At 37.2% G+C, this 15,432-nt stretch overlaps 1 protein-coding gene across 1 annotated transcript in view; it reads left to right on the top strand.

The window, feature by feature from the left end:
- CA10 (carbonic anhydrase 10) overlaps positions 1-15,432 on the top strand; it is a 205,626-nt gene that overhangs the window by 153,047 nt on the left and 37,147 nt on the right. The window contains exon 4 of the mRNA XM_009818802.2: positions 6,798-6,983. Coding sequence (XP_009817104.1) covers positions 6,798-6,983 — 186 coding nt within the window. The remainder of the gene's footprint in view (positions 1-6,797; positions 6,984-15,432) is intronic.

Genomic DNA, 15,432 nt, shown 5'->3' with positions numbered 1-15,432 from the left:
GAAAAGATTATTTTAATCTTTACACTTCTCTCTTACATTTTATATTTTTAACATGGGCCTTTTTAATCAAATATTGATGACGATGGCTGTTGTTCATCAAAGCTCAGCAATTACAGTGCACCTCCTTCCCAGTAAGTGTCACTGTATCAGAACTCTGGTATTTCCTTATCTTTAATCCCCCCCCTCCAGTTTTTTGTGTTTTTTTTATAAACACAACATAAGATCTATTGGATTCTTGCCAGAAAAGGCACTCCGCATATTTTGCTTATCTGATGGCCCTCAAGAAACCTGCTGAGCCTGCATCCTCCAAATCCTCCGTTGTAGACTAGAAACCTGCTTGACTGATGCAAAAGACCCCACAATTTTGTCCCCCAGCTGAAACTGCCACTTCTGAAACCAAAGCCACGGGTTACAATCATGTTACACAGAAAAGATTAGTTTTAATTTTCCACCTGGCTGTGGAAGTCCCCGTGGTATATAGGTGAAAGCTATACGGGATGGGTCAACAGTGCTCTCTGCTGGCACCAAGGAAAGCTTGCAGGAAACATAGCTGGAATTTGCCTTAAAATTACCTTCAAAAATGAAGCATGGAATACTTTGAATATGTATCTATGTCTAAGGCCCCGAGACATTTATAGGCAAATCTGTAGAAGATCATGATTTCCAAGGTCAAGCAGCATGCTGTTTATTGCAAACATGGTTTTGAAAATGATGTTCTGCTAGCAACATTTCCACAATTTCTTTACATACCGTTGTGTACAATGATTAAGTGTAAAGATGAAGGCAGGGGAAAAGTATTATGAAAAATAACTATTCAAATGTACAAATATTCGTCAAATGCACTTAAATAAAACTGAATGCTCTGTAGAAAACAATTGTTTAAAAACAATCAAAAAATTCTTACAAGTGTGCATGTGTCTACATATGTACGCACACAGAAGATACTGCAGGACAAGGACAGAGCTCTCAGAAGTTTGGAAAATCAATAGAACAATTGTCTCCTATTTGATTATATCGATCTCCTTTTTAAGAGAAGATTTTAAAAAACAAGAATACCCTTTTTAAACAACTGTTAAATAACTTCGAAGAATAACGCTGTAAAATCATTATATTTTCCAGCTTGAGTCCCTTCTAACAACAACTAGAAAATCAAGACAGCAGTGTAAAACTACTTCTAAAACTAACTGGATGCCATAAGCACAACATTAAGAAAATAAATGTTCTTGTATAGCCATTGCTTTGAAATAAGACAATGTAATTCTGCTGCAGAGAGCTAAGCAGCGTCCCTTAGTAGGTTACATTTGAAGTTCTAGTTTGGTGCGATGCTTCGTCACTGTCCTTAAAGTAGTATTTCAAATCACAGTCTTGCCCTGAAGTCTATGTAAACTCTGTTTTCAAACCCTGAAGCAGTCTCTGTTTTGCACAAGAGAGATATAAGGTACTTACTACAGTACAATCAATTTAAATCAATGAGGACTATACATTATGTCACAGAATATGGTCTGGTCAAGATATTATGAACAACAATCAGAAAACATTGAAAGAAAGGAATTTGCTTGAGGGACTCAGAAAAACATGATTTGGTTTATCACTGCACTTAGAAACTCAAGTTCAGGTGACCTGAGCTACAGAGGGAAATTTTGCATAGGATGATCCTGTCTAAGTGTCAGGAAGAAAATAAAACAACCTAGCATTAATGTTGACTTACCCCAGTGAGACAAAAGACAATTACAGATTTATTTTTGCATCTTTTAAGCACTTTGAGACCCCTAGACGGCAGATGGTAGGAACAGTCTAATATTAGTGTTAATGTTTTCATGTTTCCACGGAGCACTTGTGCCTCCATGAACCCGCCTGGGAGAAGAGTTGAGCAGAAAACCAATGGCCCATTACAGGTTCCTTAGGATCCATGCTGCACTCCCTAGGCCACCCACTGCTGGTGCTACATGGATACCGAATGGCAGAAACCAAATGTAATGACAAAGTATGTGGCATTAGTAGTTCAGGTGCTGCTAGCAGGGGAGGAAAGCCCACCAGTCCCTGAGCTTGCAGAGCTGCTTTCCCGTTCAGCTGGAATAGGGGACTCCAAGAGGAAAATATGGAAGCCAGGTGGCAGATGACAGAAACTTGATTATTGCAGGATATAAAACTGGGGCACTACGACACCTTCAAAACACTCTTCAGTCCTTGGTGATTTGCTTCCCTACGCAGTACTAGGCCTTCTTTGGACTGTATCTATTTTCATTCTAAAGAAAGAAACATCTAATATCGCAGATAAGATCCAAAGACACCACAGCAGGCAGCCATACACAATTGATTTTCTTGCTTCCTTACATTCAGTGCTGCTCCACTGGCAGGTACTGATACAAGTTTAAAAATGTTCTTGGAACTAATCTTCAGACCACTCTTACCTGCATAAATCCAAAACACACTCTTCCACTATTTTGTAAAGGCCCCTAGGAAGCAGAGGGCCTCCACCACCCCTTGAAGAAAGGTGACGGTGAACTGCTAACGTAGCATGGGATTGAAAGGCAAAGAGTCCATCTCAGCGCCTTCTTCCTTTCCTCTTGCATTCCCTGCTTACATTTCTAGCGTGGCTTCGCCCTGAAGCAGGCTGCTTTTGCTGTCACTTCTGCTCAGGGTTCTGAAGGCCGTTTTAACACAGAATGTAATGTAAAGATGTAGGCCACAAAGGAAGTTCTGACAAATATTTAGTTCATGACTAGTTGTGGAAGAAAAGACAAAGGGAACAAGATATGCAGTTAACTAGGACACAATAAAAATGCTCCCACAACTGCAGGGTTAAAGAACATGGTTAGAAAAAAATGTTTTGGGATTGCTTGGGTTTTTTTTTTTTCCTAATGGTCATAAAGGTCTGTAGAGTTTCAAGATAAACACGCACCAAAGAGTTTGTTTATTAGGTATGCATTTTTAGTGACTTTGCTTGTGTTCCACCTTTCAAAGAGCAGAATTGGGACTTTTTTGTGATCACAGGACCAGCAAGTTATACACAGATACCACATGAGTATTCGGCTCTTACTTACAAACGTAGTATAGAATGTATTAGCGGCGTGTGCCTGTGTGGCTGTCTCGCATCAAGATAAAGAGAGAGAATAATGCTGCTGGGGAATTAAGTGCACAAAGCTCTGTGAAGCAAGAATTAAAATGAATGAGATTAAATACAAAATAACTACATCAAGAATATATTAATAATTTAATTAAAGTCTACCAAAGTTGAACTATTCCACAATTAAGGTTGAAGCCCATCAACATGTTCTGTTCTACTTGGAGATTTTGTCCCAGGTAAAATTACCTGTTTGGAAACATATCTTAACGTGTGAGGAAAACAGAGTCAAATAAGAATGTGGTATGATCATTAACTTTGACAATGTTGGACTTCGCTGTTTTCTCAGACAGGCTTTTACTGACATTTTAATATATGTTTTCTTTACTGCAGTCTCATTTCTAGTGCATAAGATAAATGTGAATATTGATCCTTTTGAAAAACAGGAGAGCAAGATTTAGTGCTTTTTTCCCCAGAACTTGTTTGCCATGTTCTCATCTTTATATAAATTTCAAGTCAAAGCAGAAACACAGAACAAAAGGGATGGTTAATAGCAGAGCAAGAAGCAATACAAAGGCCATCACTATGAAGGACTTAGCACCAAAGATTAGTCTGAAACATTAAGGAAATAGTTATATAGATCTTAACAGACCTTTTATATTATCCTTTTAAACTACCCTATAACATTTTATCCAATCCATAGAATGGTATAAAAAATAAATACTGTGCTTTCTGGAGTAGCAGATACTGTTGACTGCACCAGGCAGAATCAACATCTTTCCCACAAGGCGTCCCTGTCTCCATACTGTTTATCTTGTAGGAGAATGTACAAAATAGAAAATACCTCCTCGTTAACTTCTGTGCCTGAGGCCCTTTACAAGACCAAATGCAACTTTGCTTTCCACAAAACCAATTCAGTTTGATGTTATAAAATGAGAGTGGGCCATCACTTTAAAGGCTCATTACCATAAAATATGGAAAATCCTTCTTTTATCAGTAGGTTCACATAGTGAATAAGATCAGAACCTTCTTTTTCTCCAGCAGCAGTTAAAACTGCACATAGTGAAAAGACAATGCAATGTTTTCTGCTGAAAACAATGGAAGACAACTTTTTTTCTTGCATTGTTTTTTGCATGACACTTTCCTACTGAGTATAATGCATTTGTGGACTTTGAGCTTGCAAACAGAAGGTGATTGCACTTAAGTGATGCTATGTCCTACAGCTGTAAATGGTTATACTTGAAATGTGCACTTTTAAAGGTGATAAGATATTGGGTCTGTATGTAAAACAGACAATGTCCTGAACTGCAATAAAGAATTTCACATAGAGTTAGGGTGGTACTTCCCATAATCAAGCACAGCCTACTCTACAATCTTGGCAAGTCAGAAAGTCTCCAGAAATAAATAAAAAAAAAAAAATGGTTCCTAAATATTTCAATCTTTCATTCACATGTAATCTGAGCAGATGACAAATATAAGACACTTCTAGTCTTCTTGTAGTAAGCAAATGCCCATAAAAGAAATGCCCATTAAAAGTTGTTAGCAATGGTGGTACATGTTGACACTCTGAAGAAAAGAAATGGGCATGGGCATGTCAGGTGCAATTTGGTCCTGAATCTAGACTGTGTACGTGGGCAACAAGAAAACTAGCGCTTCACTTAAACCTAAGGCAGCAGATAAAAGGGCAAGACCTTGCATTTTTTATATTGAAGATCTTGGATTTTGTCCTTCCTGGTGACAAGTCTGTGTACCCATGCAGGAGATTTTTATAGTCTCACTTCAAGCGTTCCTCCCTCCCTGCAGGTCAGAAATGAGGCATGTCAGATACTTCATTGCGTTACTGGTGTTCTTTATCTGCAGTTATGTAGGGAAATTCTGTTTTAAAACAGTCAATACAATCTCATTACAAGCACTGCATCTTTATTAAAGGGGAAATGAGGAAGACAAATGTTACTCCTGTTCTTGAATTTGCCTCTTACCATTTCCCCTCCCTGCTCTACAGAGAGTTCTTTGATTCATATTAAGGGGTTATTTGGGTCACTTTTACCTTGAGAGAGAAAATAATGGTAACCTAATTTGAGATTTGTACCAATTTAAGTAAGAAAATGGATTCTGAATATTTTGCATAGTTGCTAAATTTGAGTGTTCAATGAAGCATGAGTTTCCAAATGTAAGAGTAAGAGGCTTTAAACCATTTTCCCCTATTTGTTTTTAAACTACATTTGTTACTTATGATTAGCAATTTTATGTCATTCATATGCAGTGTACTGAAACTGAATTCAATAAACTGACCTTCTTCCACCTATTAAACTAAACTTGCTATTTAATTATTATGCATGCAAAGTCAAGCAGAAAAACTAAGGAGCATTTATAAAGAAGATCATTGCGTTTTATTTGCAATGAATAGGAATATTTGTGTTTATTACTTTTAATGAGAAATTTATTACTGCTTATCTTGAATTGGAATAAACACAAAAAATAGAACATCTGTATCAAAGTTTAAAAAACCACAACAATCAAAAGCTGTTTAATCTCATGCATTTAGTTCTATTGCACAGTCTGTTCAGTGTAACTTTTTACAACATACTGTGCAAGAAAACAGGTCATTTAAACTCAGTAATTAGTATTACAGATAAAATGACACTGCAGCAATGTTAATTGCTATAGTACGGATGTAGTATAGGATATGATATATAATAGTCATGTCTAATTTTAAATTGAAGTGCAACAAAGCATATTATTACTACACTTCCTCTTCTTAAAGTAAATGAATGTTATTCAAGTGTACCATTTGTATCCATGCAGAATATTTTTAAATAAATCCCAATTCTACTTTAACTGAAACTGACATATTTCACTTTCTAATGGCATAAATTAAGGAACCTCTTGCTATAGTAACTTTTCCTATGACAGTGGAAATTATGACAGAATTATATTCCGTGTGAAAAATTTCCACAATCATTTTCTTTTTCATTACAGCAGCTGTAAATCAGTCTGCAAATGAAGCACAACATTCAGTCTTTTTAAAAATAAAGATGAATCTTGAAGAGCATCACAGCTATTTGAGGTGTACTAGGAACTAGAGATATATGACCAAATGGTAATTAATTCTGTACTGCTATGGCTAAAATATCTGGCAATTGTAAACATAAAATATTCATAACAAGAACAAAGCGACTGGCAGAGGAGGACAATAAAAGTTTTTACCTGCAGCTCCAGTAGGAGCAGGGCTCCCTATTTATGAAAAATTATGTCTCTGCTTTTTGCGGCACCTTTACCTTTGGGTAACTTTGTTATGAATATTAAAAGAAGGAAAAAATGAGTTAAATTTCAGATTTGTTCAAGTGTACTTAAATAATTTATGTCAGCTGGAATGTTCCCATTTTCAGTGCAGAAATTTTGTAATGAAGCCGTTATTCAGACCTTGCATAAAAAAATATTCTAAAACCTACTTATTCAGAAGTATAATAATCCTATTCACTGCATTAACCATGTGCTCCTGGCTAAAATATGTACATATGGATTTAGCAAAATATTTGAATATACAGTATAAGATTCAAAGCAGAAGCTGAAGTATAACCTCAGGTTGTGTATTTCATCTCACAACAACGAAACATATTGCCACATTTAAATGAAAGTGTGTAAAAAGCAAAATCTTGAAGTTCATATAATGAGTTTCTAGGATGTACAAATGATTTTGAAAAAAATTATTTCCCCCCCCCATTTTGTTTAGGTCAGTGGGACGATGTATAATACAGGGAGACACGTATCTCTACGATTAGACAAAGAGCATTTGGTCAACATCTCTGGAGGACCGATGACATATAGTCACCGCTTAGAAGAAATCCGGTTACACTTTGGAAGCGAAGACAGCCAGGGATCAGAGCACCTACTCAATGGACAGGCTTTCTCTGGGGAGGTATGTCAACGTATTTGCAGTTACAAATGAGCCAGTATGAATTACTCACTTTCCATTTCTTCCTGAAGGTATTTGCAAACTAATGTGTACTCATAAAAATTGTTTCCCTTTATCCACTCTGAAAGTCAGGGAATTCTTTTATTTTTTGCCCATGCACTGCAAATTGTGTGACTCATATCTAAAAATGAAACTGTTGTATTTATTGTGTGTGTAGACACCCTGTATCCTCCTATGCGCTACTTACAAAGTAGTCGAGTATCTTTTGATGGGTCCTTTATATCCCTAGTGAATGCAAATACAAGATTAACCACAAAGTAATACTGAAAGTGTTTCAAGTTCCTATAAAAGTTCTACTTCTGCTACTCAGTAGTGCATAACACTTTACATTGAGTATCATTCTACCTTTGATTCATAGTTAAGGTTAAGGTGATAATTAAGGTGATAGTTAATTTTAGAGATGATTCCACAGAAGTCTGTTGGTCTGCTCAAGAAATAAGGTTAACACCACAAGTAAACCCTGGCAGAATTGGTACTTGCTTTGTATTTTAAATACATGTCTGTAATTGTCCCAGAAAAGACCGTAATTTAATGATCCTGATAGCTATTGCAGGATAACCCATTACTCTTGCTGAATAAATATTTTAGTCTCATATATGGAGTACTTTTTCAAGATGTATAGTAAAGTTTGCAGACTTTCTGGTGGGCAAAGCGGATTCTTTCCATTCTTATGTATGAGCGTTTTTACACAGAAGAGATGCATGGGTTTTGTAGTACCCCACCCTTCATCAGCTTGTGCCGTGTCTGTGAACTATCTAGCATGCAACTCTACTCCACAAATCTCAACAAACAAAATAATGCTTCCGAATAACTGTATATTACTGTAGGGACTATTTTTAAAGATACTCTAGGTATCCCTGTTACCATTCTTTCAGAAGATGAAAATGAGTAGTTTTTCATAATAAAGCACTTACTTTCTTGGAGATGAATAATCAAATTACCATCTGTACTATCTATCACAGACTCCAGTGATGAGTCAGTTAATGCATGGCATTTTCTTTGGCACTGTGTACCAGCAGTTATTTAAGAGCAGAAAATTAATTGCAGAGTTGTCAAATGATTGTATTATAATTGATGGTAATCATTTGCTTTGTTTTATAAGCTACATAGATGTATAATATAGCCAGTGGCAGCTTTTTCATGAAACTATTCAAGTCTTACATAGCTGACTTCTGGTTGCCTTCATTAAATTCTATGATAACAGAGTGATACATTTTATGTTCACGTAAGAGCTGAAAGTCAAGTATGCTGTAGTAAGTAAGGTCTTGTCTTTGCTCATCAGATTTACAGAAGACCAATATTCAGATGAAAGCAGGTTGACTGAACAAGAAAGCAAAAATCTGGTTGAAACATACCATTGCACTTTATATGATGTATCAGCATTATTTCAGATATTTTTAAAAGAGTTTTTAAGTTATAAATTCATCAGTTATAGACTATAACAAAAGGTAAAAATGTCAAGCACTGGTTTGCAATACTTAATACTTAACTAGGCTTTTCTGGCTTTGAAAGTAGGAGTTTTGAAGTACTGTTAACATTCGGTATTATTTGCTAACAGAGACCTCAAGTTTTTCTTAATAAAAGCAGAAAACCTAGCTAAGTGGAAACTGCTGTCAGTCAGTCAGTCATGCACAGCTGGATCCACAGTCTATGCAGGATTCATCTAGTTATCTGTATTCCTCCTGCAGTGAATAGAAAGAGATTAGCATCTTCAGAGGATGATCATTCCTGATAGCAAGGGATGCATCTCTTAGGACAGGACAAATCACTCTGTGGAGATGCATCTTCCTTGACAACAGAGCAGAGACAAATACCAGCTGAAGTAGCTTAGACTAGAGACCTCCATTCCACATGGCAAGATGAATTATGTACTTTGAGAATATTTTTCAAAGTTCAGATAGCCGTTTTGGGCAGCTGGACAGGAAAGTTCCAATAAGGTCAAGTAGTAATTACTAATCTGAACCTACATCTACGCAGTTACATCTTATTTATAGAACACATACTGTTTCCAAAGTACAAGCACAGATTCAAATCAATTATGGTTAATAGAATGGGTGCAAATTTTCAGTGAAGGACAGCAGCTAATGGTGTTCTTAGAATATACATCCACCCATACAAGTGCTGTCTGTATAAATAAGTGATTTTCAATAAGCTCTCAGCACTAGAAGATGTAATATCTACAGCTCCCAGCAACTATAGTAAGAAAACTGTGGACAAGCTAGCTGACTTTATGATACAGTACACGTCTTTATAATGTAACGTATGCTTTCAAGACTGTTGCTGCTAATTACTATCACTTCTGCACTGGATAATGCTGTCAGAGGAGATGGGATGAAGAAAAGTAACTGCGTAAGTGCATTCGTTTAATTTAGCTAGTGCAGGTAAGAATACCAATGAATATTTACTTGTTTAGGCTTTAGCAGGTATAGGAAACCAGAGAAAAATGATTGCAGGGTTGCACTGTTTGACTTAATTTCATGCTAATTCCCATGACACTCCCTTGCCACCGCTGTTCTTACTTGTGTTGAACAAACCCACTATGGGTTTTACTTAAACCTCTGCTTTGCTGTGGAAACAATTCCCAAGAATGAAGTTACCCAAGAAGTGTGATCCATTCCAGTAGATTACAATCAGCTCATTCCTATTCTTCCTTCCCTCATCTCCCATGCATGTCTGTCCCCTCATTTTCACTGAGGTCTCCAATGCATGTTAAAGTCAGCACCTTGCAGAGAGAGAAGGGGAACCTGGGGAGAGCTCGGGGAGAGAGCAGTACCTCTCCCTCACAGCACTGGCAAACTATTAGACTGGCTCAAACAGACCTAAATTAAATCCAAGTGCAGACAAGGCAGAAGCTTTTAAACAGCCTCAATGTATCTTGAATCAGCTGCAATGTTCTTTACACATCTGGAAATCCCACCTAACATCCATACTAAGCAAGAAGTTTGTTCTTAGGGACTTCTTTTGCCTAGTGAAGATGTTCTGCAAGTGGGCAGGCACTCAGAGCAAGCTAGAGAGCACTGGAGTGGTACTGTGGCATGAAAAACAATCTAGAAATAGCAAATCGCTTCAAAATATACTGTGGTCTGAATGATACTGAAAGGCTTGTAATTTCTAGGCTTTAACATTTAGCTAAGTGTTAAAGGCTGTCAAGAGAGATCTCTACAATAATCTGGTTACCTTTTAGCCCCTAATTATCACTTTAGTAGGCAGAATAACTGAATTAATGCTTAAACAGTTTGAGTGTAAGGGCTTTAAAACTGTGTGTCAGATTATCATCAATATGTTTGGCACCGCTAACATGGAAAGAAACGCAGGCTTTGCAACGCTTAAATAAATAAATCGAGCATTTACTTGTCCCTCTAATACATACTTGAGTGTGTTTAATTCCCTCCTCTTTGCATAAGCATCCTCCTGTATTGTAATGATTAAAAGAAAATCTTGGCGCAAGCAAAGTCCCCAACTAAGACACCAATCATTTGTGTCTGCTGCCTAATGTCTCTATGCAAAACAGTTTTTAATGCTTCAGAGTCCATATCATTTAATGAGAAAGACCATCTTCCTTTCAGACAGCAGCAATACAAAATACAGCAGAATTCACCAGAGTGCTGTTGTTCAGGCACTGTCTACCTTGTTAAAATAAAAAGGTAACAACATCCAAAAGGTTCATGGTGAAAATGGGACCCTTTAACTTTACCATGTGGCAAAGTCATAAAAATCCATACCAATTTTCTTTCCTAAGCAGAAAAATGAAAAATGTGCTGTGGGAGACCTCCAAGCACTTTATGGCTGTGCATTGTAGTAGCCTTATCAATATAAAGGCAGAAAATCAAGGAGCTTAATTATTTGGGGTTACGCACTTTTCACAAACTCAGTGGCTGGAGACTTTCAAGTAAGAGACCATAGTCCACTACCCATGAAAAAAATAGATTTCTTCTTCTCCTCTGCCCACCAAGTCACCCTTCAAAAACACGTTGACAGAGATTATAAACACACAATTATTTCATCCACTACATAAGAAGTAAAATGAAAGCCAGAATAGTATCTAGATAAATGAATACATATTGCAAGCTACACACAGTTTGGAACTGAGATTTACTGTTGCTGCTGCTAAAAGCCACTAAGAAAACCAAATAAAATACAAGAAAAAGGGAATCAAAGGGGCAGACTGGAAATTCTGAAATACCAGCCTTCTCCTACTACTGCTATTTCCTTAACTGCAGGTATATTCTATGTGAGCAGGCAACTTCTAGTGATAGTAAAGGATTACTTATCAGAGAGATCAGTGTTGCAAATCCAACTTCTGATATTTTTAGAAGCAGGACTGTCAGATAGACAGCTTATGAGAAGCATCTGGCCAGCTGGAATAATTTAATCCAGCCTGCTGCAGAATTAGAGTACTCTGAATTGTTAAATGAGAAACAGTGGCTCTGTCACTGAGACCTTCTGTACACCTTTGACTTGTCTGTGTGGTTCCAAATAGCCTCCCCAAAAATCCTAATGTTGGTATTGTTTATACCAAAAAAAACCCAACGAAAAACCTTTATTGGAATAAAGTACTGTATATGTACTATGACTTTAGTCATGTTGGCAAAACAGACCAAGTCACGACCAATTAGCATGTCAGAAGAAACGGCAAGTAGAGGCCAACTCTGTATTGTATTGCTTGTTACAAGCCATTTACCTCTCCTTTTATTTGATAAGGCCCCTATCTTCTTTCCAAAAACTTCATCACCTAGAAGAGGAACGTTCAGTTGCGCCTCCCACATGACATTTGGCTCAGGACTCTGCCTCCTTTTCTAACCTGTGGGTCAGTTCTGCACAAAAGCCCGTTTCCTCCACACAGTTCCCTACACTTACCCAATATTTAGACCCAGGTCTGTTTTTCTGTTTTGTTCCCTGTAAGAAGCCTCACTGATGTGACAATTTGTGAGCCTAGTGTGGCTCTTCATCAAATTGTGCTAGCACATAGTCCTTCCTCTTCCTCAGGAAAGCACCATTAAATCAGCTAGCGATGTCCCTGAGCAGAAAGGACAGGAACGTCATGACCGCCTTCCTACAGGTGGCTATGACGCTGAAGCAGAGCTAGCTGTAAGCCTGCCCCTACTACGCCTTGTAACGCCGGCACTCCTGCCAAGAGCTTGCAGAAGGAAGTTTGAAATTCAGATCTGTCAGTTGCCATAGGCCATCTGTATTACATTTTGGAGACTTTATTGGAAATTATGCAGGTCATTTTTAAGTATTTCAGCCAGAAGATAAGTTTACTGTACTCTGGTGCTTATTAATGTTGAAAAATAAGCCTCCGAGGAAAGTACCAGATGAGGGAACACATGTCTAATGGAAGGGTGGTTTAGTAAAATCTCTATAACCTTCAGATTAATGTTCAGCTTCAGAGGAGAAAGTCAATAGGATAATGAATTAAATTGCTATAGGAACAGAATATAAATCAGGAAGAGGTGGTGGTATTGTCATCACTACAGTATAAGGAGACTATTCACATGAGTAATTCAAAATTAGTGGGAGATGAACAAGGGCATTAGTTGCAAGAATGCACCTCTGTCCACCCTAAAGATTACAGGTGGTTTCACCCGAAATGTTATGAAATATTCATATCCATAAAAAGCAGAGTTAACGTCCAAAAGACACTTATTCATCAGCACATGCTTATTGTGTTTTTCTAAACCAAAATCAATTTTATATTTTGAGTTAAATGGATTTTTATTGCTGGTTAATATAAAAGAAAATAGGATTGAACAATATATTAGCACAAATTGAGGGATAGTCACACCTGACTGTGGTCTGCTAATTTAAGAGCTCTGAATCATCCAATGGAAATTCCTTTCCTCTATTGACTTTATAAGGCAATGAGGCTCTTTAACAGAGACGTGTTTTAGTAGCAGGCTGCCTGGTCTGTCTCTCCTCTGAAACTACGTGGAGACGAAATGGCTGCCTCTCCCTCTGCACAGCAGAGCCCTTTGGATTTAAAAGCATGGTCCATAGAAAAAAAATTAGAAGTATGGTCCAAGGAAGAACACTGCTGAGGATAATCCAGACAGCAAAGCTTGCAGGGGGGCATACTGGAAACCTATGTTATTTTATAAAGTGAAACTTATCAAAAACATCTTTAAATGTTCCCAAAACACTTCCCAAAGAAAAATGAGATGATAAATCAAGATGCTAAGCAAAAGTTTTGGTGACTAGAGAGTCATTAAGGTGCTAAGGCTAACGTACTTACTGCACCTGAAACCAGCAATAAAACAGTAGGTGACCATAGAACAGTATAAATGGAATAGGATGATGAAAGTTAGTGCTTTAATTTACTGTATATTTTTTGTCAGATATGGATCATATTGTTCCAGAACCACTGCATGAAATGATACACAATAATTAACTGTAGTCTGTTTGGACAAACAGGTAATTCAGATTATGCAGCCTGTTAAACTGTCGGACTGCGGCCTCACTTCGAGTAGAAGCTAGAGGGGCAGATCAAAACGCTCTGAGACTCCTGGGCAAAGCAGAAAACCTGAACATGCCGTATGCTTCCTGCAAAAGTGCAACATTTAAACAAGCTGTCTACACATCTACAAATACATCGTATGTAGCTGCTATCTGCTCTCGTAGGAAGAGGGGCCGCAATGCCTCTCAGCCCTGTGGAGTCCAGGTAGCTTGCAATGCAGCCGCGCTCCGGCAGTCCTGCAAGTCAGCTCAGCACCAGCCTTCTGCCTGAACTTGAATAGTTTCAATAAAAGTGAAAGATAGAAAAGTTTGGGGCACGTAGCAATTGAACAAGTAAACTTATCCCCCAGTGGCTACATAGGAATATATAAAGGGAAAAGCTACAAAATATAAAATGTCTGCAGGTTTCACGAGATAATGCAAATAATTTCCCAAAATCTAATACCGAAAATCTGAACGTCAAGTTTTATTTCCCAGATTTCTCATATTATTTTGTTCTGACCCTTGTATACTTACATTTCTTAAACAATTCAAAGCATCTGAGCTACCCACATTTAACTGTTACTTTGTTGATGGATAAGAAACAAGTCTGCAGATAAAAATGCAAACTAATTGCTGTACCCAATTCCATTTACTTGATTTCATGTTCCATTAGGTTTTTGTAGAGGTTTTTGTGGGACATTTTCAGTGTTACATACGCTTACATGAATTATGGACAGAATTGTGGGGCGAGGAGATGATAGAGAGTGATTCCTTGAAACCAAAAGCTGAAAATGGGTGGAAAGCCAGGCAGTAACCGAACTGTCTAAACATCCGTGGCTACATGGCAGTAATAACAATTTTAAAGTACCAGTCAGAATAATGTGTTGACATCCAGATATTTTGTAAGCAGCAAATGGGCAATATTTAAAATGCAGTTGGCGTTTCTTATCAAGGAAGCTTCTCCTCCTGAACTACTCTATTGGAAACTGCGAGAAAATCCACTTTCTAGGAATATGGAACAGAAATTTTTGCGCTGTATTTTACATCAAAATCCAGTAAACTGGCTATGTGCTAAAAATGCATCTTAATGCTTAGTGACCTTCAAAAGCAGTTTCATCTTTAACACTTTTGAAGTGGAATAGTTGACTTTTAACTTATGTTCCTTCCTGTATTTTTTTGGCTAGACAGTCATCTTCAAGTCGTGGGTAATATACACTTGTTAAATAACAAATCCCAAAACTCAGTAGCCCGGAGAAGTTATAGAATCAAGTGAAGGTGTAGCAACTATAAATCATTGATCATAAATATATAAATAGAAAAAATACACAGGAAGTAAAAGTCATTTTTGTATGAATGGCTGCATTGCTAGGCAGTGCCAGTATACTCTTGCGGTCACAGTCTTACATTTAGTGCTGTTGCAGTCATACTGCCATTTTTAAAGGAAAATTAGATTCTAGAAATAGCCTGTTTTATCCTTCCCTTAGGAAAAAACCTTAATTACACAAATCAAGTTATATAATGTCCAAACTTTGTATCAGCAATAAAGAATTTTACTTCATGTATAATGAGCTTCTCATATCATAAATACCATTCATGTTATTTTTTCACCTTTCTAAAACTCGATTAGCAGTGGAAATACAAATGAGGTTTTTGACTTATTTTTGCAAGGGGAAGAATTTACAGTTCATCCTATAGGTCTAAGCATGCATTTTATGATAGCACAGATAAAACTGGAAAAGTTTAATGGTTTTATTTGAAGCAAATTGTAATAGGATGTTTCTCTATATAAACCACAGAAGTTTAGTTATTGCACCAACAGGGAATCAGGATTGGACCTAGATACAACTATGGCTCTTTGTAGAGTACAAACTAAGAAAAAGATAGGGGGGAGAATTACGTATTTACTTCTTTTAGCAGAAAGACTAACAATAACATATAATTGAAAGGAACAGTCATC

The sequence above is a fragment of the Gavia stellata genome, chromosome 22 (assembly GCF_030936135.1).
Source record: "Gavia stellata isolate bGavSte3 chromosome 22, bGavSte3.hap2, whole genome shotgun sequence".
In the NCBI taxonomy this organism is placed as follows: Eukaryota; Metazoa; Chordata; class Aves; order Gaviiformes; family Gaviidae; genus Gavia; species Gavia stellata.
The sequence above is the reverse complement of the archived record's forward strand: the minus strand, read 5'-3'. Positions and strand labels throughout refer to the sequence as shown.